Source organism: Mycteria americana, chromosome 24 (assembly GCF_035582795.1).
Source record: "Mycteria americana isolate JAX WOST 10 ecotype Jacksonville Zoo and Gardens chromosome 24, USCA_MyAme_1.0, whole genome shotgun sequence".
Classification (NCBI taxonomy): domain Eukaryota; kingdom Metazoa; phylum Chordata; class Aves; order Ciconiiformes; family Ciconiidae; genus Mycteria; species Mycteria americana.
This window is the reverse complement of record NC_134388.1, coordinates 2,985,948-3,013,371: the sequence shown is the minus strand read 5'-3', so window position 1 is coordinate 3,013,371 and position 27,424 is coordinate 2,985,948. Positions and strand designations below refer to the sequence as shown.

At 53.7% G+C, this 27,424-nt stretch overlaps 1 protein-coding gene across 2 annotated transcripts in view; it reads right to left on the bottom strand.

Moving 5' to 3' along the window:
- Window positions 1-27,424, bottom strand: part of LOC142420550 (fibrillin-2-like) — a 118,882-nt gene that overhangs the window by 12,416 nt on the left and 79,042 nt on the right. For both annotated transcript variants that reach the window (XM_075524607.1, XM_075524608.1), the window contains exons 17-51: window positions 27,121-27,174; window positions 24,589-24,714; window positions 24,085-24,210; window positions 22,894-23,013; window positions 21,957-22,094; window positions 21,826-21,876; window positions 20,426-20,551; window positions 19,611-19,838; window positions 19,338-19,463; window positions 18,841-18,969; window positions 14,157-14,282; window positions 13,709-13,834; window positions 13,215-13,337; window positions 12,778-12,903; window positions 12,510-12,635; window positions 11,939-12,061; window positions 11,050-11,172; window positions 10,548-10,673; window positions 9,993-10,115; window positions 9,437-9,559; window positions 8,651-8,812; window positions 8,061-8,129; window positions 7,635-7,760; window positions 7,195-7,320; window positions 6,543-6,692; window positions 6,091-6,162; window positions 4,877-5,002; window positions 4,274-4,399; window positions 3,626-3,751; window positions 3,271-3,387; window positions 2,309-2,437; window positions 1,545-1,664; window positions 1,049-1,174; window positions 808-960; window positions 60-125 (exon numbers count right to left, since the gene is read on the bottom strand). In XM_075524607.1, coding sequence (XP_075380722.1) covers window positions 60-125; window positions 808-960; window positions 1,049-1,174; window positions 1,545-1,664; window positions 2,309-2,437; window positions 3,271-3,387; window positions 3,626-3,751; window positions 4,274-4,399; window positions 4,877-5,002; window positions 6,091-6,162; window positions 6,543-6,692; window positions 7,195-7,320; window positions 7,635-7,760; window positions 8,061-8,129; window positions 8,651-8,812; window positions 9,437-9,559; window positions 9,993-10,115; window positions 10,548-10,673; window positions 11,050-11,172; window positions 11,939-12,061; window positions 12,510-12,635; window positions 12,778-12,903; window positions 13,215-13,337; window positions 13,709-13,834; window positions 14,157-14,282; window positions 18,841-18,969; window positions 19,338-19,463; window positions 19,611-19,838; window positions 20,426-20,551; window positions 21,826-21,876; window positions 21,957-22,094; window positions 22,894-23,013; window positions 24,085-24,210; window positions 24,589-24,714; window positions 27,121-27,174 — 4,263 coding nt within the window. The remainder of the gene's footprint in view (window positions 1-59; window positions 126-807; window positions 961-1,048; window positions 1,175-1,544; window positions 1,665-2,308; window positions 2,438-3,270; window positions 3,388-3,625; window positions 3,752-4,273; window positions 4,400-4,876; window positions 5,003-6,090; window positions 6,163-6,542; window positions 6,693-7,194; window positions 7,321-7,634; window positions 7,761-8,060; window positions 8,130-8,650; window positions 8,813-9,436; window positions 9,560-9,992; window positions 10,116-10,547; window positions 10,674-11,049; window positions 11,173-11,938; window positions 12,062-12,509; window positions 12,636-12,777; window positions 12,904-13,214; window positions 13,338-13,708; window positions 13,835-14,156; window positions 14,283-18,840; window positions 18,970-19,337; window positions 19,464-19,610; window positions 19,839-20,425; window positions 20,552-21,825; window positions 21,877-21,956; window positions 22,095-22,893; window positions 23,014-24,084; window positions 24,211-24,588; window positions 24,715-27,120; window positions 27,175-27,424) is intronic.

Sequence of the window (27,424 nt, the reverse complement as noted above, 5' to 3'; positions counted from 1 at the left end):
CTTCTAGGCAACCCCCCGGAAAGAAACAAATTTCTTCTCATCCCTAGATCAGACCTTACCTTCTCGGGTGTCACCTGGGCCTGGGATGGCTCCATGGCCATATGGACACAGCTCCTGGAAAGCAACTGGAAGAAAGCAGAAAAGTGAGATATGCTTACAAGTGCTTTTGCTCACAGAAGCTGAAATGTGCTTTGGAGGCTTCTAGAACATGACTGAGAGCTTGACAGCTCACTGCCCATGGGAGGCCACAAAACCCCGGCTGGTTGGAAAACACCTGTGCTTGCCTTGGATCTGGAGGCACTGAGATGGTTTTGCCTTATCTAAAGCCCTGCAGAGAACTGAGAGCAGATCCAAAGCAGAAATAAGCCTGACTGTGGTTGCTGGAGACCCAGGGAATACTGCAGCCCAGTAAGGGCTACTAGGTTTCAAGGGCTACTAGGTTTCAAGGTTTCAAGTCTTCAGGTGGAGGAGCCCACTCTGCTGGACAGCTTGCATTGCTGGTTGTCTTGCCTGACCCGCACACCTTCCCCACACTCTGCACACATCAGAGACGCACGCAGCCATCTCTCCTGTGGAGCGAGGTCCCAGCACACCTACCAGACACCCGTGGAGCGAGGTCCCAGCACACCTACCAGACACCCGTGGAGCGAGGTCCCAGCACACCTACCAGACACGCGTGGAGCGAGGTCCCAGCACACCTACCAGACACGTGTGGAGCGAGGTCCCAGCACACCTACCAGACACCCGTGGAGCTAGGTCCCAGCACACCTACCAGACACCCGTGGAGCTAGGTCCCAGCACACCTACCGTTTCCTTCCTGCGGGCACAGCTCACAGGGGTCTCCCCAGCCTTCTCCTGGCATCTTGCTGCAGCAACACCGAGCCTTGGTGGTGTTGAAGGCCTTGGGGACAGAGCACTTGCCGTTGTCAAAGCGAGTGAAGCAGAAGCTCTGGCGTGTGTCTGTAGGAGGACAGGGAAATGCACAGGTCATGGCAGACGCATCCAGGATGGTTACGCTCCCCTCCCCACCGTGATGAGCTGCACTCACCAAAGCACCGTCGGCCGTTATCAGACAGCACAAAGCCTGGAGGACAGACACACTGGAAGCTGCCAGGGGTATTGGTGCATGTCCCGAAAAGGCAGATGTTGGGCTCCTCTTCACACTCGTTGATATCTGGGAGCACCAGGGACAGACTATTACAGAGCAGCCAAAGTTCTCTCCTTTCCTCATTGCATTAAAACCAGCTGAAGCTGCGATGTCTGGGGAGCTCTGATGCCTGCAGGACATCACCCTGGCCCTAACCCTTAACCCAACCCTCAGGGCAAATGGGACAATGAAGAGGCCAGGGCACAGCAAAACCACCGAGCCTCCTCTGTCATGGGAGCAGGCCTTGCCTTGCTCTGTGTCCAATTGCTTTCAAGAAGATATTTGGGGGTGGTGACGCATGCCCCAGCCCACTCAGGAAGAATATGGTTGTTCTGAGAATAGTCCAAGGCGACCACATGCTGTGCGGGAAATGGAGGAGGCAGACAGCCAACATTACCGATGCAGTTGTCGTTCTGCACCTCGTACCCAGGGGGGCAGATACAGCGGAAGGAGCCCTCCAGGTTCTGGCAGGTGCCCGGGGAGCAGGTCCCAGGCAGGCTCACGCACTCGTTGATGTCTGCAGAGGAGGGGAAATAACCAGTGATGGTGTCCGTGCTCAGCTCGGAGGACCTGGGTGCAGGGTACTTTACTGCACCCAGGCCCTTCCTGCAGCTGCACCCTGCTTTGCCCAGAAGATGCAAGGGAAGCAGATAAGACATTTTCCAGGATGCTCTGCCTTGTGTACCCTGGGAACACGGACTCAGCCCTGCAGAACCTGGTGCTGCAGGAGGCAGAGTGGTGGACACAAGTAACCAGAGCACAATGTGCCTGTCTGCCCCCACAGCCGCTGCCTGCAGGGTAGTTCCCAAGGCCTCCCTGGTACAACTCCGCATGCTTTAGGGGCATGGACAAGACAACATTTCTCCTTGCTGCCTGCAGGTCTCAGCACATGGAAGGGGACTGGCTTGACTGTTCCCTGCATTGCTGGAAGGGAGATGCAGGCATAGAGGGGCCCAGTCCAGCTTTCCATGGGCAGTCAAATGACCAGGCTTTGGCTCCAGAGGACTTGGGGCCTTGTGAGCGGTTCTGGAGAGTCCACTGCTCGGTTGCCTCTGATGGGACCAGCTTGGGGACCACATCTCATAGCACTGCACGGTGCCAGCCGTGCCAACATACCGCTCACCCCACTGAGAAGGGCCAGCCTGCTGCCCAGACACTCACCTACACAGTTCTTCCCGTCAGGGGTCCGGTCATACCCCTCTTGGCACAGGCACTGGAAGGAGCCGATGCTGTTGATGCACTGGCCGTTTCGACACACCTGCCCCACCAGGGATGAACACTCATCAATGTCTGTGGGAGGGAAATGATAAGCACAACGGGAAGAGATATGCACAGCATGTGAGTGTCAGTGTGCCACCTTAACCAGCCCTACGCCTCTGACACATACAACTACCCCTACAGCCGCTGCCAGGTGACACCCCGAGCTGACCCCCTGTATGCCACTGTGTGACACCCCATGCCCCACAGCCGTTGCCACGTTGACCCCAGTCAGCTATCCATGCGGTCAGCTGTGCTGGTTTTGCCTGGGATAGAGTTAATTTTTTCCACAGTAGCTAGGATGGGGCTGTGTTTGGGATTTGTGCTGGAAACAGCATTGATCACCCAGGGATGTTTTCGTCACTGCTGAGCAGTGCTTACACACAGTCAAGGCCTTTTCTCTTCTCACCCCACCCCACCAGCGAGGAGGCTGGGGGTGCACAAGGAGTTGGGAGGGGACACGGCTGGGACAGCCGACCCCAGCTGCCCAAAGGGACATCCCACACCATACGGCGTCATGCTCAGCGTATAAAGCTGGGGAAGAAGGAGGAAGGGGGGGACATTTGGAGTGATGGCGTTTGTCTTCCCAAGTAACCATTACGCGTGCTGGAGCCCTGCTTTCCTGGAGATGGCTGAACACCTGCCTGCCCATGGGAAGGAGTGAAGGAATTCCTTGTTTTGCTTTGCTTGTGTGCGTGGCTTTTGCTTTCCCTATTAAACTGTCTTTATCTCAGCCCACGAGTTTTCTCACTTTTACCCTTCCGATTCTCTCCCCCATCCCACCAGGGGGGAGTGAGCGAGCGGCTGGGTGGGGCTTGGTTGCCAGCTGGGGTTAAATCACGACATCAGGATTTCATGCAACTCACCCATGCAGTCGTTATTGTGTGTTAGCTCAAAGCCAGGGAAGCAGAGGCAGTTGTAGGAGCCAACTGTGTTCTTGCAGGTCCCGTTTCCACAGGGCTGTCGGTCACACTCATCAATATCTGCAGAGAGAAGGTCACAGCTGATTCAGGGGCTGAGTGAGCGGAGAGCCACCGTCTTGGGTGTACAGACAGGGTCCAGGCAGCTGCACAACACCCCTGTGGCTTGCAGGGACAGCCTGGGACCAAGAGGACACAGTGGCCCTTGGCTGTCCTTGGCACTACCCAGCAGGTGCTGGAGAGAGCTCACGTCCATCCGGATATCTGATTCATGCGGCAGGGCTGTGGCAGTCACACTGACCCATGCACATGGTCTGCTCCCCCGTGGCCTTGAAGCCGTTGTGGCAGATGCAGACGTAGCTGCCCTCAGTGTCAACGCAGTCCCCGTGGCTGCAGACGTTGGGGATCTCCTGGCATTCGTTGCGACCTAAAACAAAGCAAAGTGGGCACTAGTGAGCAGAAGGGATGGACCAAATGGGGAAAAGCCGAGGCACTGGCCTTCTGCAGAGCCCTGCCTGCTGGTGGGAAGCTGTGTCTGTGAGCAGCAGCCCAGCAGAACGGGGTCTTGGTTTTCTGAGAGGTGGCTTCACAGAGAACAAGATTTATGTACTGCCATCTCTAAAAAAATTAAATTTAATTGGAGAAAATGGCCTGAGCTGCCAGACTAAAGCTGCACTTCACAGTGACCTTTTCTCATCCCTCAGGAGCCCACAATCCCTGGGAACTGTTCCAAAAGCACGGCTATGCCATAATCGCAGCACAGCCAGGTCACAGTCCCCAGGCTTGACAAAAGACCAGGAACCCATCCACGGGACTGGTGTGTCCTTCATCCTGTCCTTCCTTGGGTCCACACGTGGTGGTCTGCAAAACCATCTGAAGAGCCTAGGCAGGGGTGTCAGCGCCTCGCACACGTGTCTCTGGAATAGGTAGCAAAGAGCTCCCATCTTACCCACGCAGGCTCCGCTAGGCGACAGCTTGTATCCAGTTGAGCATTCGCACCTGTAACTGCCCGGGATGTTGATGCAGTCGGCGTTGCGCTGGCAGAGGTTCTCCCCACTGCTGCATTCATCGATGTCTGTGGGAGGAGAGCAATGCAAACCTTGACTGTGCAGAGTGCCAAGGGCTCACCAGGCACCATCGTCCTGGTAGGGCTGGAGTGGCTCAGTGGAGTCAACTGAATTTTAACCCTTGATTGCTCCAACCAGGATCAATTTTCAACCTTTTTCTATTGTTTTGCAATAAAATAATGAATTTTAGTTACAACTCAAAACCTTTAAACAGTCACATGTGCAAACTTTTCATAAAAAAAACCCCAAAAAACAGAGGAGGGGAAAACCAGACAGGAACATGAATGAAAATCAGCAAATTTTGTCTAACCATTGATGCAGAAAATGATGATAATTTCAAGGCAGCTGCAAACATGTGGAGACTGTCCATGTCTGCTGACAGCCCTCACCCTGGTGCCCCATGAGCTGGGAAGATGCTAGTGCCACGCTGAGAACCCCCACCCTCCCGGGCACCCTCGGCAGCGTTGCCCTGGCTGCCCCGTTACCTTCGCAGATGAGCAGGATGTTGTTGTAGCTGAATCCAATGGGACACTCGCACCTGAAGCTGCCGATCTGATTGATGCAGACGCCGTTCGTGCAGATAGCAGGAATCTCACTGCACTCATCAATATCTGCACACAGACATCATCTCTCAGCATCCCAGAAAGGCAGCAGGGAGGAAAGTATCCCCCGTAGCTGGGAGACTGCTGCCCTTGTTCATTCTAAAAAGACTAGCAGGAAAGGGCCACCAGACGAACAGTGGAGCAACTCTTGGAGGATTGATACCGGATCCTGCAGATCACACCAGGCTAGGGCTGCTCTGCAGAGGTCCGGGTACACAACAGAGCCACACAAGACTCCAGGTCATAGGAGCCATGGGATTGCTGGTAGAGCAATCCCATCTGCACAGCAGATGTTGGGAGGGATCCTGCCCAGGACATCCACCTCGTTTTCTCTGAGTGTGGCTCTGCAGTAACATGGACACTCGCTCAGGCTCTGGGACCAAGCTGAAAATGGGAAGTCCAGGGGGTCACTGAAATACTGAGGTGGCTCCAGGTCCCTGACTCTGTCACCGTGCCCAGCACAATCCCCGCCAGCCCTGCACTGACACCCTCTGTTGCACTTTCTTCCTGGGAGAAGATGAGCTCATCTCCCTCCTCTTCAGTCCCCTGGCTGGCACTGCCAACCAGGTGAAGCAATGGTTAACTAAGCTGTTTGGCTCTCAAACTGCTGTTTGGCTCTCATCTTTCAAGACTGCAAAACATCTGTAGACAGCCCACAAATCCCAGGACTTTCAAGAGCTCCTGTGGCTTTCCATCTACCAAAACACAAACCTGAAACCTTGGCTCTCAGCGGTGCCCTGCTGCTGTAGGGCTGGTGCTGCTGGCAGTGTGAGCGCCAGGGCTATCATGGGTCTGGATCTACTTGGCCACTGGCTTCTGTCTTTGGTCACTGGCCACCTGTTTCTCCAGGTGGGACAGAAACCAAGGCAGAATCGCAAATGCGGGGAGGTCCGAGCAGCCCAGCCACTCAGGACATAGGCTTGAAGGCTTGGCCAGCTGCTTGCAGCCATGTCTGCCACCTCTTTTCCTTGTCTCTCCTCAGCTCAGGGCTTAATTTACTAAGAGAGGGGAAGGGAACAAGCTCACAAGCACCGTGGGAAGAAAGCAGAGGGGCAGAGAGCAGACCTGGCTCTGCAGGGCATGGGGACTCTACTCACCGATCGGCTTTCCTGTGTGGATGTCGATGATAAACCCGGGGGCCTGGTTCCCACACAGGATCTGGTACTCGGCTGGAAGGGGAACACCGAGGTCATGGCCATGCCCGGCAGGCAGAGCGGCGTGCAGCGAGGGACAAGGGGGACAAGGGCCAGCTATGGCTGGAGCCTGCCTGCACCCACGCCCAGCCTGTCCGCGCAGCCCAGACCCACTGCCTGCCCACGTAGCCCGTACATCATCTCCTCTCCGCAGATACTGTCCCAGTCCCCTGTGTCCTTCCAGCGCAATGCATGTCCCCACAGCGCTCACCCACAGGCACTACCTGCCAGACGCGACGCTCTCCTTTCTCCCCCCTCTATTTTGTTAGTGCCTGTGCCTCAAAGTGCATGGGATCGCCGGAAAAGTGAGGGGGCAGCCACAATATCAAGATGCCCTTCCAGGAAGATTGACTTACGGCTGGCTGGCGTGGGGCAGGGCTCGCATGGCTTGTTCCAGGCCTTGCCAATGTTGTAGGAGCAGCAGCACATCTTCTTGGTCATGTTGAAGGAGAGCTCGTTCTCACACGTGTCGTTGTAGTTGCGATAGCACACGCTCTTCCTCATGTCTGCAAAGGCAGCCCAGACAGCATCTTGTGCCAGCCCCAGGAACGCGTGCTGCCAGCCCCAGGGCACTCGTGGCTGGGGATATGCTACCCTGTCCCGTCCTGGTGCTCAGGGACTGCGGGTGACACAGAGGGAGCCCAGCAAAGTGGCTGCAGTGATGGGCTGAAGCCCTGCTCCAGTGAGAGCGTTGGGTCCTGCCCCGTAGCAAGCAGTGGCAATGCTCTGCTGGGTCTTTCACCTCCCCGTGCCAGCCGCTCTCCCTATAACTGCTGGCAGGGCGAGCGTCAGCCCCTCCGGCACGGCCAATGTGCGCGGCGTAGGGGCAGGGATGCGGTGAGGCACTGGTGAACTCGGGCGTCCCGAGTCCCAGCCCTCGCTCCCAGCACTCCTGTTCCGTCCGCTCAGCCACGTTGCCCACACGGTGCTGCCCACAGCACAACCCAGGGGTCACGCACAGGCAGGGCACTGCCAGACCCCTTCCCGCAGGTTCAGACCATGCCGTACCCATGCAGTTATTTCCTCCGTTGACTTGCATGTACTCAGGGGGGCACACGCAGGTGTAGTTGCCGAGGGTGTTGTAGCAGGTCCCAGGGCCGCAGATCCCAATGTGAGCAGAGCACTCATCAATATCTGCCGAATAAAGGAGATTGGAGGTCAAAGCACTGGGCACAGGCAGAGAAGGGGCTGGCATGGGGTTGGGGGTAGGCTTGGCACAAGGTATAGGTGGGCCTGGCACAGGGACCAGGCTGGCCTGGCACTGGGAAAGGGGACAGGGTTTGTGATGAGGATGGGAAGTCTGGAAAAGAAAGTGGAAAGGATTCTGCCAACTGCTCCTAGGGCAGCCCAGACACACGCGCAACTTTGTTGCACGCACATGCATGCACACACGTGTGTGCCATACACGCCAGACACACGGACAAGCACAGGCACCATGGTGCAGCTACCTTCACAGATGCGTGTGTCCTCGTTGAGGTAGTAGCCAAGGGGACACTCACACTGGAAGCTGCCAAAAGTGTTCACGCAGTTGCCGCCCTGGCAGAGGCCCGGCAGCTCCTGGCACTCGTCGATATCTGAGGAGGGAGAGCAGCCGGGAGGTGTTCACTGCCTGCCAGACCAGCCCAGGCAGTGCCTTCACCCCGAGGTCCCCGGCGGCTTCATCCCACCACCTCCAGCCCCCGCTGGTGCCCGAGCGGCTCGGCCAGGTGGCTGGAGCACGTCCGAGGAGAGCACACACTTGCTGTTTATGTGATGGTTGGGGCTTGGAGGGCACCCAGCCAGCCCAGAGCCATGGCAGACAGTGCCCACACAGGGCTGGGCTCCCCCAGCACCCAAGCCCCTGGTGAGGGGGTGTGGGGGCTGGGTGGGCTTACCTTCCAGGATGACAGTGATGGGGTTGGGCCGGAAACCTTCTCCTCCAGGGCACAAGGTCTTGTACTCAGCTGCGGAAAAAGGCAGTCAGGGGGATCCTGAGCTGAGCGGGCTCCCATGAAACAGGAGGGGTAGGGAGAACCAGGAGAAACCCAGGAGAAATAGGCCATGAGGACAGTGACAGTGGTCCAGATGGAGCAGCCTGACTGCCGTCGCGTGCCAAGCCAACTTAGCCGCCCTGTCTCTGCCTGCCCACCCTTGGATGGGGTTATTCCACGTCCACTGCCCTCCCCCAGCCCACTGGACTAGGAATGAAGGATCCCAACCCGGATCCCCCAGGCACAACCAGCCTGGTCTCCCCCACCCCCCTTCACCCTGTCCTGGTCTACCTGTCTAGCCCTGCACTGACACAACAGGGCTGCCACCTTCTCCCTCAGCCTCCCTTGGTCCATCGTGATGATAGCATATCCCGGACCCAGGACCCCCAGCCTGAGTTGAGAATCCATAGGGAAGCAGGCCTGTCTCTCTTCTCTGCTCTACGCTGCCCATGCGGCTCATGCCCAAGTTCACCCCAGACATTTTCCCAACTCACTCGTGTTGGCTGGAGGACAAAGCTCGCAGGGGTTGCCCCACGCACGACCCAGCGAGCAGCAGCAGGATGCCCGAGTGACCCCAACTCCAATTTCTGCGCTGCAGGAGATCCCCCCATCTCCTCGATCCTGGGTGTCCAGGAAGCAGTTCCCAACACGGGTATCTGCACAAAGACAGTAGGTGGTGAGCAAAGCCTCTCCAGTGAAGACTTGTGTCCACAGGAGGAATGAATGGCACTATTGCCTCAAGAAGCAGGGAGAGGGATAAGGCCCCAGTCCTTTCCCAGATGTCCACACTGTCAGCTACCTGTGTTGTAGTAAACCACATCCAGACTGTCCTTGCAGCTCATGACTTTGGGAACCCTTCAAGAATAAAGTGTGCCCAGCTTGTCTGGTAAAAGCCACGCTATATCATACAGAGGTCATAGCATGGTGGCCTGTCTTCAGGATGGCTAGGGAGCATGACCCAAATAATGCTATCAGTAACCCAGGGCCTTTCATGAAACAAACACTTAAGAATAGCTCCAGAGCTGCCCAGGAATAACATTGCTTCAACCAGGAGAGCATCCACACTGGTGACACAAGGTGGGCCAGGCTTAAGAGGAGGTAGGTACTCTTCTGCTGCTGCAGGGTTAAGCCCATCATGGACAGCCAGGTATTTGGCAGGGCAGATAGTGGTCAGCCACCCCAGTCTCTGGTAGGGGCCAGTTCCAGCTATGTGAGACCAACAAGGAGGACCACCAAGGCCTTGGATGGAAGGTGTGCTCTCCACACAAGTCCCCACTCACCCACACAGCCCACACCAGTGGGGTTCAGCTCGAAGTCCTGTGGACAGTTGCACAGGTAGCTGCCAGGGGTGTTGACACACAAGCCGTTGATACAGTTCACAGGGTCTGCGCATTCATTGATGTCTGAAAGGATGGAAAGATGAAGACTGAAAAAAAAAAGACAAAGACTGCCACAGAAACCACAGCCCCAGCCCTAAGCTCTGTACTGTGTGTTCAGGGTGTATCCCCATGACCATGGTGTTTCTAAGGCTCTTGATGTGATGGCAGGCAAAACCCTTCCAGAATCAGACCTTGCCTTGTCCTACCTCACACCACCCTGCCCAGAGTCAGAAGAAAGGAGCAAAGCCACACCAAACTTTCCCTCCTGTCCACTGAAGGCCCACCCTCCAGCAGCATCAAGGCCTTGCCAAGAGCAAAGACACATCACCACATCACACAGAGACACCTAATTGGCTTTAGGCTGCTAGTGCCGCTCCCTGTCATGGTTGGGGCAAGCTCACGCCAGCAGATCGCAGAGCAGTGATCCTCATCCAAAAGCCCTGTGAAAGTCCTATACCTGTGCAGTTGCCTCCACTCCTGTCCAGTTCATAGCCATCATCACAGGCGCAGCGGAACATCCCAGGCAGGTTCTGGCAGGTCCCAAAGACACAGATATTCTGGAAGGTGCATTCATCAATGTCTGCAAAACAGGGAGAGCTGGGTACTCAGGATCTGGCAGAGTGAGGGCCAGGACAGGCCTCTCCTGCTCCCATCTCTAAGCAGAGCCACAGCCCAGCTGCGGGTAACCCATCTCAGGATGCTTCTAGTGCCATGGGGTACCATCTCCTGGGTGAGCAGGACCAGGCATGCTGTGTGTATGCCCTCTCCCCTCACCCCTGTTTTGCTGATTGTCCACACCTTGCATGGATCCTTGGCTTAGCCCAGCCTCTCTGCAGGCTGGGGACCAACTCCTGGAAGTGCAAGAGCTGGCACCTCAGGAGCCTTGCACCACCAGGTGATGGTGGGTCTTGCTTAGTAATGGATGAGGTGGTGACAGCACAGTGGAGAGACCAAGGCCAGAAAGGAGGTGGACACTGGGTCTCCTGGAGCAGTCAAAACTCTGGGCACTTACCCTGGCAGGCCTTGCTGTCCTCAGTGGGATTGAAGCCCATCTCACACTCACAGCGGTAACCCCCGGGTGCATTGAGACACTGTCCATTCTCACACAGGTTCACATTGTCCGCACACTCGTCCACATCTAGAGAGAGTCAAGCATGAGACTGACATGGTGTCCACCCGAAGATGGGTGCTTCTCTCAGCTTGCCCAGAAAATTCCCACAAGCTTCTTCCCACCCCTCTGCTGGGAGGTTGTGAGGAGGGGGCTGCAATGCTTCTCATTGCCTTGATCCTCCCCAAACACCTGCTGAGAAGAAGGTGGATCTCTGCTGAAGGTATCTGAGCAGGCTGTGGTGCAGGGCAGGCTGCAGTGGCTTTTGGGGGACATCTGGTTTGGGGAACCCCAGACACAGGCAGCCAGGTGCTGAGCCAGGCTGGTGGTTAAGAAGGGGTGACTCCATGTCCCAGCAGGATGCCCAAGCCATGTTCCTGCTGCCAATTGAGTCTACGGGCCTCACCTGAGCAGGAGAAGCCATCCCCATTGAAGCCTTCTCGGCAGGCACAGCGGTAGGAGCCCGGTGTGTTGACGCAGTTGGCATTCAGGTTGCACTTGTGCTCTTCCGTTGCACACTCGTCCAGATCTGGGCAGGGAGAACACCCTTGTCAGCGTTTTGCCTCTGGCCTTTCCTCTAAGCCTGGGCAGCTAGCGTAGGGCCCAGGGGGAGCACGCAAACGGCCCAGGAGACTGCAGCATCCAGGCACTTGGAGCACTCATGAGGCTCCAACACATCTCTGTGAGCCTCTACGGCCATGAGACGCTCCCCTGGCAGTGCTGACACAGGTGATAAAGCAGTGAGACACTTTCACACACGCTACCCACATTCCCAGTACCTCCCCAGTTCAGACACACCTATCCATACACGTACCCTTACATCCCTTCATACACACCACACACACGCCAGTAAGTCCCTGCACTCATATACACACACCATACACACCCCAACACATCCCTACACGCCCCCCACACCCGTGTCTCCCTGCGTACATACCACACCATGCCCCAACACATCACCACACAGCCACATCGCCAATCTGACAATGACATTCATCCACACGCATCTCAATACCTTGCCCGCACACTCCACATCCCACAAATGCATGCCCTCGCTCCCACATTCATGGCTTCACAGACACGGTTGCAGAGCCTGACAGTGCAACAGCCGTACACTCACACCTACAGTCCCCCTCTGTCACACACCCGCATCTTTTCACAATTCCATAAATCCTCATGCAGGGCTCCTGGGGCTCAAGAGCATTTTAAGTGCAGGTGCCAGCTCAGCCCAGCCTTCACAGGTGCCCGCAAGGCACCCGGACACAGGAACATCCTCTCCTGGCATGAGAACTCACCATTGCACTTCAGCCCATCTCCAAGCCAGCCTGTGCGACACTTGCATTTGAAGCTCCCGGGCACGTTGATGCAGGAGGCGTGCATGTCGCAGTTGTGAGCCCCGATCTCACATTCATCAATGTCTGCAGGAAGGAAGGACATCAGAGCTGACACAGCTCAGCTCCTCCAGGAGAGGAGGGGGCAGCCGGGTGCAATCCTGCTAACGGGTCTGGGTACCAACGGCTCCTGGGAGTCTGAACCCCAGGGGATGGGAACAAGGTGCTTTGGGGAACAGGCTGCCTGGAGTGGTACCCTTGAGCTGAAGAGCTGATCTGTGCTCACCCCTGGAAGATGAAGACAAAAGGAAGGGCAGGCCCCTGGCTCGGCTATAAACTAGGAAAGTGTCAATTCCTGCCTGCAGCCTGCCTGCCTTCTCTGCCCGCCCAGGAGGGGCTCCCAGCACACAACCACATCCCTAGGTGTCCACAGCATCCCCCAGGACAGGGATGGCGTTCTCTCCATGGCAGATGCAGGAGGCGTTTGTGAGGGCTCCCATCAGCACCCCTAGCTCCAGGCCTGGTGAGTTCCCACCTGTGCAGCCTGTGGTTCCCTTCTTGACAAAGTAGCCCAGCTGGCAGTGACAGATGAAGGAGCCCTTCGTGTTTTCACACTCGCCGTGCAGGCAGATGTTAGGGTTGAGATCACATTCATTCACATCTGCAGGAGAAAAAGGACTTGCTTGGAACACCACAAGAACCATGACGTGACTCTGGGGCAACCCTCCGTATCCCTTCCTCCGTCCAGCAGCAGCCTTGTGGTGCAGTGCTGGCACGCGCCCAGGGCACAGCCTTGTCCTCACCAATACAGGTCTTCATGTCCAGGGATGCCATGAAGCCGTCGAAGCAGAGGCAGCGGTACTCCCCAGGGATGTTAGTGCACTGCCCACCATCACAGATGTCTGGGTTATCCTCACATTCATCAATATCTAGAGAGAGGAGACCATTGCCAAAGTAAAGATGTTCGAGTCAGCGAAAGGGTAATTGTGGGAGCACGAGGGGGGAGGAGGGAGTCACAGGAGGGGCTTTGCTCCAGATCAGATAGTTACAGGACTCTGGAGCCTGTAATGAGGGGCTGGACATTGCAGTGCAAAGCAAAGACATCTGTCCAGGGAAATCACCTCTCCGGAAGCGACTTAAAAATGAGACCCCCTCACCCTGAAGCCAACGCTATGGCTGACTGGCAATGGACGCAGAGGTCCCTGGGGCAGCACCTACGAGAGCCAAGCTGGCTGCTCACCTGCACACGATCTCTTGTCTGGCATCAATGCGTAGCCTTCACTGCAGCTGCATTCATAGCTGCCCTCCGAGTTGGAGCAGTGCGTGTCACAGCCGCCGTTGGTTATGGTGCACTCATCAATGTCTGGGGGAGAAGGGAGAGGTCAGGCAGCTGCTTGGGTCATGGGCTGGGACACGTGCCTCGCAGCAGAGCTGCTCAGACACAGTGCCAGTAACAGACAAGGTGGGAGAGGTGCTGAAGAGGAAACAAAGCTCCCCCAGCCAGAAGAAAGCACCTCTTGCCTTCTCTGCTAACCACTTGGAGCTCACAGTGGTTTCACAGCTGATGACAGCCCCTTACCAGTAGCGTCAATCTGGCTGTAGCTCAGCCAGGAGGTTCCCCCCTTGCCTTACCCTCAGACACCCCACTGAGCATCATAAGAGGTATGAGGCCAGGAGGGTTCTGGATGCGTACTGGGGTCTTGGCACGGCTATTTGGTAAAGGGGAGCACTCACCGACACAGCCCTGCCTGTCCAGCGTGGCCTGGAAGCCCGAATCACAGGCGCACTGGTAGGTACCAATGACGTTGACGCAGCGTCCGTTGCGACACAGGTTGTCACTAAGGGAGCATTCGTTGATATCTGCGGTGGGACGAAGAGTTTGAACAGCCAGCCATGCTGATGCCATGTTGAGCATCATTTGGTACCCATCCCTGCGTACCCCCCACCTGCTGTTGTCTCCAAACGGAATTTGTCATCGCCCCATCGTCAGTGAACAGCAGGTAGAACAACAGACATCACAAATGCAATGGAACCCTGGGAGTGACCTCAGTCCCTCCCGGATGAGTGTGTTCTACCCACATATGGGGTTGGAAGGAGAGATTCACGTGCCCAGCATGAATCCAAGTCTCTATCATTTATCACGAACAGCCTCTGGTCATAGCATAGCTTTCCATCATCTCACCTATGCAAGTGTTCCCTTCAGAAGTCAGCTCGTGTCCAGGGGGGCAGATGCATTCAAAGCTGCCATCTGTGTTCATGCAGATCCCACCTCGGCACAGCAGCGGGTCCCGCTCACACTCGTTGATATCTGCAGAGAATGACATGAAATGTGGTGGATTGTCCCCTTCAGCTGGGTTTTCCAGATAATGGGGTGGTGCTGGTGCCACGCACCACAGTCCCATCACCAGAGATCTATCCCAAAACAGAGGGACATCACAAAATTAACAGGGCAGAAAATCCAGGGCTTGGGTGAGTCCGGTGGACTTATGGCTGAAGTATGCGTTCTGGGAAATCGCAACTCTTGCTTTGACCTCAGTAAAACGTAAAGTGTAACATCAGGAGGAAAGAAGTGATTAGCTTTGTGGAGATTAGCCAGCAAGGACTAGAAGGAGAGTTCCTAGCTCGCATCCCACCTATCTTAGTACATTTTCACAAGTCCCATCAGCAGAGGGAGAGTTCCTCGGAAAATGTGTAGTTTGTTTGATAGAATAACGGACAGGCTTTCTTGGTAACAGCCTTCAGAGTAGTTCCAGTATCACACACAGGGCTAGGAAATAGTCTGTACATTTCTGAAAAAATCACATATGGACAAAGGGATTGAATTTACTAGGAACTGGAGAAATTCCTGAAATAGATTAAACTGCTGTGGAAGAGATGTGATCTAGCCAGAGATGAAACCAGGCTGCTGCCATTAAAAATGGGGGGGGGGGGGAGCAATAGAAAAGTTTATAAATGCCAGACTAAAAAACCCAAACAAGGAAAACAACTGGAATGGTGCACTGGTGATGGTTGGAAACAAAAACCAACAGAAGGAGGAGATGAAGCACTGCAAGTATCAAAACTGGGAAGCCTTGTTATCGATTCATTATCCATGGCCCCTGGAGAAAGCTCTTGGTGATCGTCTATGGTATTGTACTTTGTGATACTTGTGGTGTTTCACAGTGCAAGTTATGCGCTTTGGAAGGGCAAGTGCTGGATGAATCTGATCCTCTAACTTTGGAAACAGGATTCTGAGAATGAGGTTCTCTATTTTGGTCCCAGAATAGATTCAAGAGATTTTGCATTCTTGCATGCCCCTAGAATTGACTCAAGATGTCCTGCACTGACAGTAAGAGAGCAAAAAAAGGGAAGCCTCCCTGGAACTGCTCAGAGGATTCATCTGCCCACAGCTGTACTCTGAGAAATGTGCATTCAGAGTACAAAGCCATTGGGTGTAGCATAAATGAACTGAGGGAGCTGCAAAAAAATGCCCCCAAGAACCCCTTAGTGACAGCAGACAAAGGGAGTGATGTCAGATGTATTTAAAGAACCCATTTTCTTCTCATATGTTTATTTTTCTGATTCCAACCTTGTAATTAAGAATGGAATCTTTCGCCTTACTTGAATGAAACACTCTGCTGAGATTTTCAGCTTATCTACAACTAAAGTGAAATGGAATACATCTGACAACGGGGGTGACGGGCCCCTATCAAACAGTCCCACAGGACCCGTGCCTCCGGTTCTCCATGGTGGGAGACTGTTCCTAATGAACTGCAGGATGTAGGTTCAGTGCTGATGTTGTTTGTTGCCAGGGGCTGGCAAGAATTCCTCCCTCATGAGGCTGAAGCCAAGTTCTTTTGCCAAACGCAGGCGGGAAGAAGTTAATCCTTGACCACGGGAAATGTCATAGTGTCACAACACCCTTTGGGGTGAAATGACTTAATCCCCTGTCACCTAGAAAAAAGGATAAGGTGGAATTGTGCAGATAATAGTGAGCATTAAAAAAAAAACAAACAATGAAACACAACATCCTTATATAATGATATCAGAAATCTCATTACTGAAAAAAGTTAGCAGGCCACCAGTGGGGACTGTGACATTCTCAGTATCTCAGAAATGGAGGAGGAGAAGGAGGAAGATGATCAGTGTGAGCTGTGGTAACCCACACTACAAATTATATGGAAAAGACAGAAAACCCTGCCAGTGGCAGGGCGGTGATATATTTTAAAGAACCCAGAGAATTAAATATGAAAAATAAACAAATGGTATCGAATCATGCCACAGATTGATGTGGTTTGAAAGTCCAAGCCAAAGCAGAAAGCGGAATATTAAGACTAGGTCAGTCAGACAAGTTAGTCTGGCTAGACAGACGAGAAGAGGAACATGGTATGCCAGGAATTAGAGGACAGCAACAGTCTGGCTGACTTGTTGGAGGCGAACTGAGGTACTGAGGTCATTGATGGGATTTTTTAAGCTACAAGCAAGAATTATTAAATTGAAAACAGATGAGAATCTGACAGAATAAAAACAAGCATTGGCCAGATGGGAGGAGCTGTAAAGAATTATCTGAGGATAAAGGACGATTAAATGGGCAGGTGAAAGGGAGCCCTTACAGTTGCAACTGGAAATAGAGTGGGGTAGAAGAATGCAGATGGTCTACCAGAACTTCTCATGAAGGACTTGATCTGTTCAAATGTTTGGGGAACTGGACAGGGGCCTGATTAATGGTTGAAGCTGGTATGAAATTGCTGCAGATTCAAATCCCAAGGAGAGGTGCAGAAACAGCAACAGGTGATTAGATATCCCATGTAAGTGAGACCAGGTTGAGAGTCATTTTAGAAAAGATTCAGTGGAAAGCAGCCCAAGAAAAACTGGATGAATCAGTAAGATTCAGAGCTAGAAGAGACACAAGTTATCAAATGGTGAACCTCTTCCTGAGCAAGGTATGAGGTACCTCCATGCTCTCATGCCAACGGAGCACATGGCTGTAGGACATGCAATGACAGCGGGAGGCCAAGCACTGCTATAAAGACCAAAGCTTGATATGTCTCCTAACATAGGAGTGGAAATAATAGGTCTACTAACCTCAGCAGTGATCTAATGATGATGTAACTGACAGCTACTTGCAAGGAACATATATTATCTAGAAAAGGGACCAAGTTAAATGTAACTGGATTAAAACGGCTGATGTGGTATGTGAGACAGCATTTAGGGCAGGTAGATGTACCAGGTTAAGAAGATAACTGTGGTGGCATGGACAGGGTACTACACAAAAAGATCTACAAGTTGAGAAACATTCTGCAATGGTGTTTGAAAATACATGGCTTAATGCAAGGGTTGAACATATGATATTAATAATGTCTGGAGATGGGTGTATGTTTAGAGTGTGAATATGTAAATAATCAGTGGCAGAATAAAAAATAGATGGGTAACACAAGGCTGAAAAGAAGTAGAAGGAGATGAGACATCACACAAAGGAAACAGCCAAGTGTGCATGAGAACTGGAGCTCACAGCCATTGAGTTCAAGCTGCTGGCCTGGCAGAGCTCCACTGTGTACTAGCCAATCCCCAGTATAAAGGTTGCCGTCTCCCTACATAGCAGGAATGAAAATACCAGGCATGGATCCCGTCCCAGCTCAGTGGCAATGCCAGGCTCAAGCTCCAGCTGCTGGTGGCTGAAACAAGAGGAAAGGTTAGTGGCCAAGGTGTGGTGCAAGGGAAGGTCCAAGTGAAGGAAGAGTACAAAATGAAGAAGAGGGAACATTGTACAAGTACATGAACAAGTACAAGATGAAAAAGGAAATAAGAGGCCTTAGTCTTATGTAAAAAAAGGAAGGCAACATTGCACTGGGATTGCAGGGAAAAGCCCTTTGGGTATAGCAAGCAGGAAAGGGATGGGAATGGACTTGAGAAAAGCTGGTTGGTGGCCCCATGGACTCCCAGCGTGGGCTCCCCTGTGGGCTCCCACAGCTCAGGTAACAGTGGCCAGGAGGTGGCAGTGCAGAACCAACGATGTGCCATGAATGTCATGGCAGGAAGAGCCCAGGATGCTCTCCTGGGCCTGGCACTATCCCCAGAGTCCTCCCTGATGCTGGCCTGGGCTGTCATTCTCCTTCCCCAGCTCATGGGGCACCACCAGCCCAGGTGCCGGGCACAGGCTCTGGTCTCTGGTCCAGGACGTCCTCATAAATAGAGGTTTCTGAGGGAAGGCTCCCAGTTTTGGCCCCAAGTCTGGCAACGTTTTCACGGTCTGTCCTTGCTCTGCATGCTACAGGGGCCTGGGGCACTGCTAGCAGAGACAGCATGGGGCCCATCACTGATGGACTACTGGCCCATGTAAGGCACAGCATCCACGCAGGAGGCAGAGGCTACAGCTCTGTCTCTTTGCCCTCCTTCTCTGGAGGGGTCTGGGGCTCAAGCCAAGCCTTGCTGGGGACATGGCCTCTCCCTTTATGTCCTCCAGCTTAGAGAGCCTGTGCTGTGTCTCCTGAACCTCTGACTTCACTTTGCATAGGCTTTGCTGTCCTCCCAGGGTTACATCTATGGTGTTCTCAGCTACACACGCAGCCTTCTTCTCTCTGCACGCGCTGACCTTCAGCCCAGCTCTGCCTTTACAAACAAAGCAAGGCAGAAGACTCACTACCCTGGGGAGAGCAGAGGCTGCCAGGGCTCTCTGCAGCATGAGGACTCCCACAACTCCCCCAGAGGACAATGAAGAGATTTGGCTTGATACCAGGGAACAGAAAGCCAGACAGACAGGTAGCCGGACAGCCAGACACAGAGAGAGCAGCTTGGCACGAAGCCCTTTGTCAGATCTGGCACCAGCTACTTTCTTCCCTGTTGCAAAAGAGTAAGGGTGCTGCCCTGCCCCGGAGACAAGTCCTTACCCATGCAGTTCTTCATCATCATGAAGCCACTCTCGTAGCCTTCGAAGCACTCACACTCGAAGCTGCCCGGCGTGTTGACGCAGGTGCCATGGCCACACAGGTCTGGTGAGATGCGGCACTCATCGATGTCTGTGGGGATGAAGACCAGCTAGTGGAGGCAGGACAGACTACAAGCACCGCTACAGCTGGCACTGGGCTGCCTGCACTGCACATCAAATTCAATGAACAGGGACTGGCAAGTCTGACCCAGCAGACCAAGGAACTCCTCTTCCTGAAGGGAGAGACAGCAATTAAGCTTTCTCTCTGGTGAAGGACTGATCCTTCTTCCGATGAGCAGGAGGAGCCTTCTGCTCATGGTCCTGCCCTTGGCTTCTCAGCACGTCCCCAAGATAACTGCCATGACTCCTCTGGATACCGTCATACTAAGCATCCCACAAGGCAGGCAAGGCAGCAAGATGGGCGAGAGTGGTCCAGAGGGGGGTCTACTCTTCCCTTACCTGTGCAGTTCCTTTCCTCAGCATCCAAAGCAAAGCCGTTGCCACAGAGACACCTGAAGCTGCCAATGGTGTTTCGACAGGTCCCATGAGTGCACAGGCCAGAGAAGACCTTACATTCATTCACATCTGTGGGTGAAGGCAGAACAGCAGTGTTTCAGGGAGGGGATGTCTGCAATCAACCTAGGGTCCCAGGGCAGGCAGCAGGTTCCTTGGGCTGTAGCCAAGATGGGCTGAGCACAGCCCATGATCAGCAGCTCCCCTCTTTCTTCTCACCTTTGTAGAAGGGCCTTCCTGAAAGCACATCTCCTCGGTTGGCAAAGCCAGGTCCTCTCGGGCAGATGGCCTTGTACTCGCTGGAGCCGATCTTGGGACATTCTTCACAATCGATGCCCCAGGCTGAGCCCACAGAACAGCAGCACATGTCGATCCGGTACTTGCCTGGCAGAGGCTCCGTGCACTCATCTTCATCCCACTTCATGTAGCACTGTTCCACACGCACGTCTGGTGAGACAACAGAGCTGAGCCCTTGCCTGCAGCACCCAACCTCTGGTAAAACCAGAGATACCATTTTCTGTGACATAGTTAGCAAGGTTCCTGGAACAACTTTGGCTGGGCATCCTCCAAACAATGCCCAGGTATGGGCCATTTGGATGAGGCCACCTTGTTTGGGATGCTATGAGAGATGTCATAGTATGGACATGGCCAGCCTGTGACTGTTGGCAACAGGGCCAGAGAACGAACCCTCCGTGGTGTAGTTAGTAGTACAGATGGCCCCTAAGAAGGGCAAAGGTTTGTCACTGTGTGCCCTGAAAGCAGCCAGGAGTTGTTTTAGGGCTGCTGGGCCATGTCATTAATCAGTTAGGTTACCTATTTGGCTACCCCTGAAGTCCACCCAAGGAGAATGACTGCATGACTGGCTGGACCTGGGGACATGAAGTTATGGCAGCCTTGCCTTGGTTAGGCTGCTGGATTTGACATTCCATCACTCAGTTCCCAAAACTGCTGCACGTGGTCGGTAGGGGGTGATTGGACCTCCGTAGAGAGGGCTGAACAGAGGCCAGGGTCTGGGTGAGATGAGGTGTCCTTACCCACACACGTCCTAGCAGTGCCGTCAAGGGTCAGTCCTTCTGGACACTCGCACCGAAAGGAGCCAGCCGTGTTCACACAGCGTCCGTTTGGGCAGACGCCAGGGAAGACCTCGCACTCATTCACATCTGTTGGCACAAAAGCAAGAGACAGGCATGAGAGTGGCACATGGCCAAGCCCAGTATGGCCTTGAGGGGCTCCTGGAGGAGGTGGAAGGAGCCCAGAGCTGCCCACCAGACTAAAACTGGCAACTTGTCGCAATGAAAAACACACGCTCCATGCACAGCCACAGCCGTGCCCAGACACTTTTGCAAGGAGGCTGCATTACAAAGCCTTGTCAGAGACAGACAGGCAGACAGGGTGGTCCTGTTGCACATGTCCATAGTTGGCACAGCACTGACAGAGCGGCACCAGGACTCACAAACATGAGTACTGCTGATGGAGCAGCAAAACCTGGAAACCCATTTCCAGGCACATCAATGACAAGAAAATCAACAGTAGTAGTCAGCATGGATTGACCAAGGGGAAGTCATGCTTGATGAGCATGATAAAATTCTATGATGCAATGACTGGCCTGGTAGACGGGGGAAGAGTGGCGGATATTGTCCACCTAGCCTTCAGTAAGGCCTTTGACACTGTCGCCCATAAGATCCTCATAGACAAGCTGTTGATGCATGGGCTGGGCGAGCAGACAGTGAGGCAGATTGAAAACCGTCTCAGTGGCCAGGCCCAGAAAGTGGTGTTCAGTGGCATAAAGTCTAGTTGGAGGCCAGCAACTAGTGGTGTACTCCAGGGGTCAATACTGGGTCTGATCCTGTTTAACATCTTCGTTAGTTGTCTGGACGATGGGGTAAAGTGTGTCTTCAGTAAATTGCTGATGATACAAAACTGGGAGAAGTGGCTGATACATCAGAAGGTCATGCTGCCATCCAGAGGGACCTTGGCAGGCTGGAGAAATGGGCTGCCAGGAACCTCATGCAGTTCAACAAGGAGAAATGCAAAGTCCTGCACCTGGGGAGGATCAACCCCATGTACCAATATATGCTAGGGGTCACCCAGCTGGAAAGCAGCTTGGCAGAAAAGGACCTGGGGGTCCTGGTGGACACCAAGTTGAACATGAGTCATCAAAGTGCCCTTGCTGCAAAGAAGGCTAATGATATCCTGGGCTGCATTAGGAGGAGTGTTGCCAGCAGGTCGAGGGAGGTGGTCCTTCCCCTCTGCTCAGCACTGGTGAGGCCACACCTGGAGTACCGTGTCCAGTTCTGGGCTCTTCAGTACAAGAGAGAGATGGACATACTGGAGAGAGTCCAACAAAGGGCCAGACTCAAAGATGCAGGATAGCAACAAATAAACAATGACCATGTTCCCGATAAAAAGTCTTCTGCGTCCTGCAGCACTTTACCTTCACACGTGACCCCCTTCATCCTAGCGTATCCCCGGGGACAGGCAGTATCTGCAAGAAAACAGAGGAACGTCACCAAAGAAACGGGCTGCATCCTGCCTTCCTGACCTCTGTGCCAAGCAGAGCCTTACCGATCTCACAGCGCTCACAGGGGCTGCCCCACGCTGCCCCCAGCGTAGCACAGCACTCCGATTTCAGCGTGGCCCCGTTGATGTTCACCTCGCAACGCCCATCCTGGATGTTCAGCCAGCACGTCCCTTTCATGCTGTCTATAGGGGCAAAGACAAGGCGTGAGTGAAGAGCTGGTCCTTGGTGGAGGTTCCCAGCTTCATGGCAGCCAGGCTGCCACGAGAAGCAGCTAGGAGAAACTATCCCTGAGCTGCAACGTGACTCTTGCTCTCTAGTGTCGCGTTATCTTTTAGGCTGTGGGGCCAAGCACTCGGCAGCATGGACACAAGCTGTGCTGGTCCTCAGAGCCCTGTCCCAGTGCTGTGCTACAGAGCAGCATTTCTGTGCTCTCCGATACAACTGCTTTTGCATCAGTTCTGTGTCCTCCCTTTTCCTAGTCCCAGCCTGCTCCTCTTCTGGGTAGAAATAGTCCCTTGTCTCCAGCTGCCCCAGTGATGTCTTGCAAGGCCCTGACCATCTAAAGAGTGGGAAGTGGGTACCTTCTTATCACCTTGATGAGAAGGGATCTACTTCATCTTGATGTGCCTTAATGTCAGCACACTCAAAACCCATCTGGTGAATGAGAACCCACCACCCTGATGCCCTGCAGTATCCCCTGGGACCCCATGACTGTGCTTCGTCTTGCAGCAGCACAGCTGGGGATTTCTGTGTCTGCCCCACGCTGCTCAGAGCACTGCCTGAAGTTGCAGCTTTTCAGGCTCCCTGGATGCCTGAGAGATGTTAATTGTTAACAACAACCAAGGAAACACCAGGTGAGAAAGAGAGGCCTCAAAGGATCCCCATCCCTAAGGCAGGAGCATGGGACTTGCTTCAGATGAACAAGGGGTGCTGATGGGCACTGCTGATATCAGAGCTGCCTCTAGAAGGCCACATCCTTACCCACGCAGATGGTGCCACTGGGGTCCAGCTTGCTGCCTGGGGAGCACTCGCAAGCAAAGGAGCCAGCATTGTTCCTGCAGACACCGTTCACACAAGGGTTAGAGGTGCACTCATTGATATCTGTGGGAAGAAAGGGACTGTCACTGTAGTGAGTGCCATGGGACCCAGTTTTCTGGGCCAGACACTGGGGAAGATGAGAAGCAAACCACATGAAGAAAGGAGTTTTTCAACTGTTCAGAGGATCACCAGTCCAGGCCATAGGAGTCACAGAATCACAGATCATATAGGTTGGAAAAGACCTTTAAGATCATCAAGTCCAACCATAAACCAAACCCTACCAAGCCCACCACACCATGTCCCTAAGCACCTCATCCAAACGTCCTTTAAATACCTCCAGGGATGGGGACTCAACCCCTTCCCTGGGCAGCCTGTTCCAAGGCTTGATAACCCTGTCAGTGAAGTAAAATTTCCTAATATCCAGTCTAAACCTCCCCTGCATGTACAACTCAAGTACGCACCATCTCAAGGGGGATGGGCACTGACAGCAGACACCATGAAATCAGTGAGCTTCAGGATTGAGGGAATGGATGGATTGAGGGTGGTTGGTGCAGCTACTGGGGAATGATGGACTCGCTTGCTCAGGGCTGCTCCTGGCTAAGATGGGAGCAGCCACAGTGCTGAATATGGCCTTCATGTACCTGTCTGAATGAGAAGTGAGGCTACGTAGGCCATTTTTCACCTTCTTTACAGAAAATAATTTTTTTTCTCTAAACAGACATTTATGTGCAAAGTGCCAGTTCTCAAATGTTTGAGGACTTTGTGGTTAGGAAACAATTTCCCCCGCTCCAAATTGTAAGCTTTCAATCAAATCCCCAAAACTTGCAATTTTGGTCAGGTTTTAGCTAAAATTTTGGGGGCCTAGAGGAAATTGTTCTGGTTTTCAGTCACTGAAAAGCCCAGATGTTCTGGGTTTGGATGTCCACTATTTTGAATGAAGTGTGAAATTTCCCCCTAGGAAAAAAACCACCAAACCCACAAACCCAAAGCCTGGACCTGCTCCAGTTCAAACCACTGCGGTCAAAAGGGAACCAAAGACACGTTAGACCTTGAGCTCCCTTTCAGGCAGGACTTCAGGCCATAGCCCTTTACATCTTGTGAAGATGTTCTCCGTTGCCTTCAGAGTCACGTTACCTTCACAGGTATCTGTCTCCGTCCTGAAGACAAAGCCCTTGGGGCAGGTGCAGGTGTAGCTGCCGGGTGTGTTGCGGCACAGTCCATTGTCACACAGCAAACGATTGACAGTGCATTCATCAACATCTGTGGACAGAGAGATGGAGTTTCTGAGCTACAACGCTAGCGTCCACTCTTCTGCTCTGCCAGCCCTGCAGAGCTCTGGCAGCCTGAGAGGCACGGAAATGCAGTACCGTCCTCAAAGCAATACAATGCGGAAAGTATGTTAAATCAGGTATGTGTTGTTTCTCGCATAGCACCTTGTGCTCTTCCACGTGGACAAGGTGGCCCTGAATAGGGACAGTGCTCGAGGGCATCAGCTGCTGTATCACCTCAGACTCCTGCGCAGCTGGAGGTCTGCATCTGGCTCCCAGCCTCGTATGCTGAGCGCAGGCCACCCTCTCCCCACCAGCACCGAGGTCCTGGTTCCCTATGCCAACCGAGCTTGCGCTGCCCCGAACTCACCCACGCAGTTCTTGCCCGTGGGATCTGACTCGTAGCCCAGGTTGCAGATACAGCGGTAGCTTCCACGCAGGTTCTCGCACATGCCGTTGGGGCAGATGTCTGGGTTGAGGGCACATTCATTGATGTCTGCACAGAAAAAGAAGTCAAATTAGATGGACCATGGCAAATGCAAATACAGAAAACTTCCACCCCCTAATTCTTCATTGCTCCTTGGTGTCAATAGCCAGCTGGGGCACCCCTCTGCAAAAATCCCTCCTTCCTGTCCTACCTACACTCCTGGTTTGACCCAGTAGGCCCTGGGGAGCTTTGTTCCTCTCCTCTTGGTGCTGTGGAGCTGGGCATCTTTTTCCTGGGGGGTACACAGCTGACCTAGCATAGGGCTCTGAGCTCAGGAGGAGAGAACTGGTTGAGATAAGCCCAGACCCAGTTCCATATCAAGGGCTCTCAGGTCCTTCTGTTAGGTTCCTGAGTCTCCTTACAGTATCTCTATCCCAGGTACTCAGGTCAGACCATTTAATTAACATTCCTACTGGAAAAGGTGGGAGGAAGAAGCTGTTTGTAAGGTGCTGTGAGCAGGATGCTGGGGCCAGCTGGGGTAAGGGCAGAGCATGATGGACAACCTGCCTGTGCATACACCGCCCTACCACAGGGGACCATTGCTGGGTCCAGAACAGGGCAAGGAGTACTCAGACATGTTGGAGAGCATACTGTGGGCAGCTGGGCTGGCAGAGGGTCACGCCCATAGCTAGATGGTCACAGCAAAGCCCTTCCAATGGCAAAGTCCCTGTATCTCCTAGCCCAGCCATGGTCCCCAAGCTGAGAGCTTGCACAGACTCCTTGAGCACACAGCTGCCAGGCTGGAAGAAGTCCTGATGAGGCCAAAGTAAATTTCCTTTCCCTATTGCTGACATAAAGAACTGTCTGAAAGCAGCTTGGACTGCCTGGAAAGAGAGGTGAGGACCTGTGGCCTCTGCCTGCTTCCTGGCCCTGGAGAACGTGTGGTGGTGGCAAGGCAGGGACAGAGGGGAGTGTTACGTTCGGGTGAGGGCAGGGCCTGGGACGGGGGCCAACGTCTGCAGGATGTCTAAACCTCAGCTTCAAAGATTTGCAAAGTGCCTTGGACAAATCTGCCTCAAACCAAGAGATTTTTGGATGGTTCTGCAGCAAGCTGTGGTGGGTACCACAGCCCCTGCTGCCCATGTGCATGGTGGTTGGGCTCAGGTCTTGCAGGGCATCTGGCAGGGAGAGCCGTGGGCATCTCTGCCATCACCCACCTCCTGCCTGCCCCCGCCATCAACAGCACCAAGTGCCCAGTGCCTGTGGGCAGTAACCCAGAAGGGCAGCAGCCAGGTGGCCAGCATCTCTTCCTCTGCATCAGCGTCATCTCACCGCCTTTTTGGAGCAAAGCTCTGGTGCCCAGGCAAAAAGATTTTACCCTGGCGAGAACCAGCCTCCCCAAAGCACAGGGCAGGTTTGTGTTTGTACAGCAATGTCCTCGCAGTGCCATGGTGCCAGACGGCAAGCAGCCCAGGCCAGGGCTTCCCAGACACTGCTGGCCTTTGTCTCCACACAGTTGGAGTTCAGTTACATCCCCAGGGAAATGCAAGCCTGGAGAGCACCGAGTGCATTTAGTCACGGCTGCAGGCAGCGATGGGCTGACCAGAGCATGTCTGACGTTAGCTTCTTGCTAGAAAGCGTCTTATCGTTAGCCTGAGACTGACTTCGGCCAAGACACGGTGCCCTGGAAGGAAGCCCAAGAAGCCACCAGGGTTTTGCCTCTGGCTCATTCCCATTTGGAAAGTTTTGAAAGGCCGTAGCTATCTGGCTGCTTTGTGCTCTTCCTGCTGATCCAAGCGCTGCCCAGGGCTGGCAGCGCAGCCGCCTGCCTGACCTCTTGCACAGCTGTCTAATTCAAAGCAGCCCCTTGGCAATACATCCCAACACGCGCTTATCACCTCCCTCTCCCTGGGAGACTGTGAACCCTCTTCTCCCGCGACCGAGGAGCTGGAGGGCAGAGGAGGGAAACGAGCAAGAGGATGCAATTGGTCACGCTCTTCATTCCCATCAAAGCAGGGAGCAAAGCCAAACTCTGTGTGTGCATCCCCAGAAATGTAGCTCCCACAGGGTGCCAGGAATCAACCACTTGACTCAATACACAGTCCTCAGGGATGCTTGCTCAACGTTAAGTCGTGGTGCTTTAGGGAGGAGAAAAGACACATAGCAGCCCTCTCCCCCCGTGCCCAAGCTCACGTCCCACCCACAGACACTCACTAACACAGAGAGGCTCTTGCATTGCACTTACACCCACCCAGGCTGGGCAAGCTACCCTGCGCTTACTCACAAACAGCTCTCGCATACACGGGCGTAACGTGCTAACTCTCCGGCACGCCCTCCGCACTGCCAAGTCTCTCATGGCACACGCTCCCACAATCACACAGATGCACGCACACTCCGTTAAAAGCAGCTGAAAGGAAGAGCTGAGTGTGACGTTAGATGTGCCTGTCTAGGATATGGTACACGGGATGCACATACCTCTGCCATCAGCTGTTATTCCAATGCCGCTGCTGCAGAGTGCCTGGAATTCAGCTGTGTAGAAAGCACAACAGAGCCATTAGCTTTTCTAGACACTTCACACGCAGTGACGTTAATTCTGGGTAACGCTGGATTTATTGTTTGTTTGTTAGAATGTCATCTGTGGGCTTCCAAGCAGCGTCTGTTTATACTTATGCCATGTGTATTTTAGAGCTGATACTCACAGTTAGTAGTCCAACACTGTGAGAATCCCTGCAATGAGATCAGCATCAGATTCGTGGATCCAACCTAAATTTGTTGACTG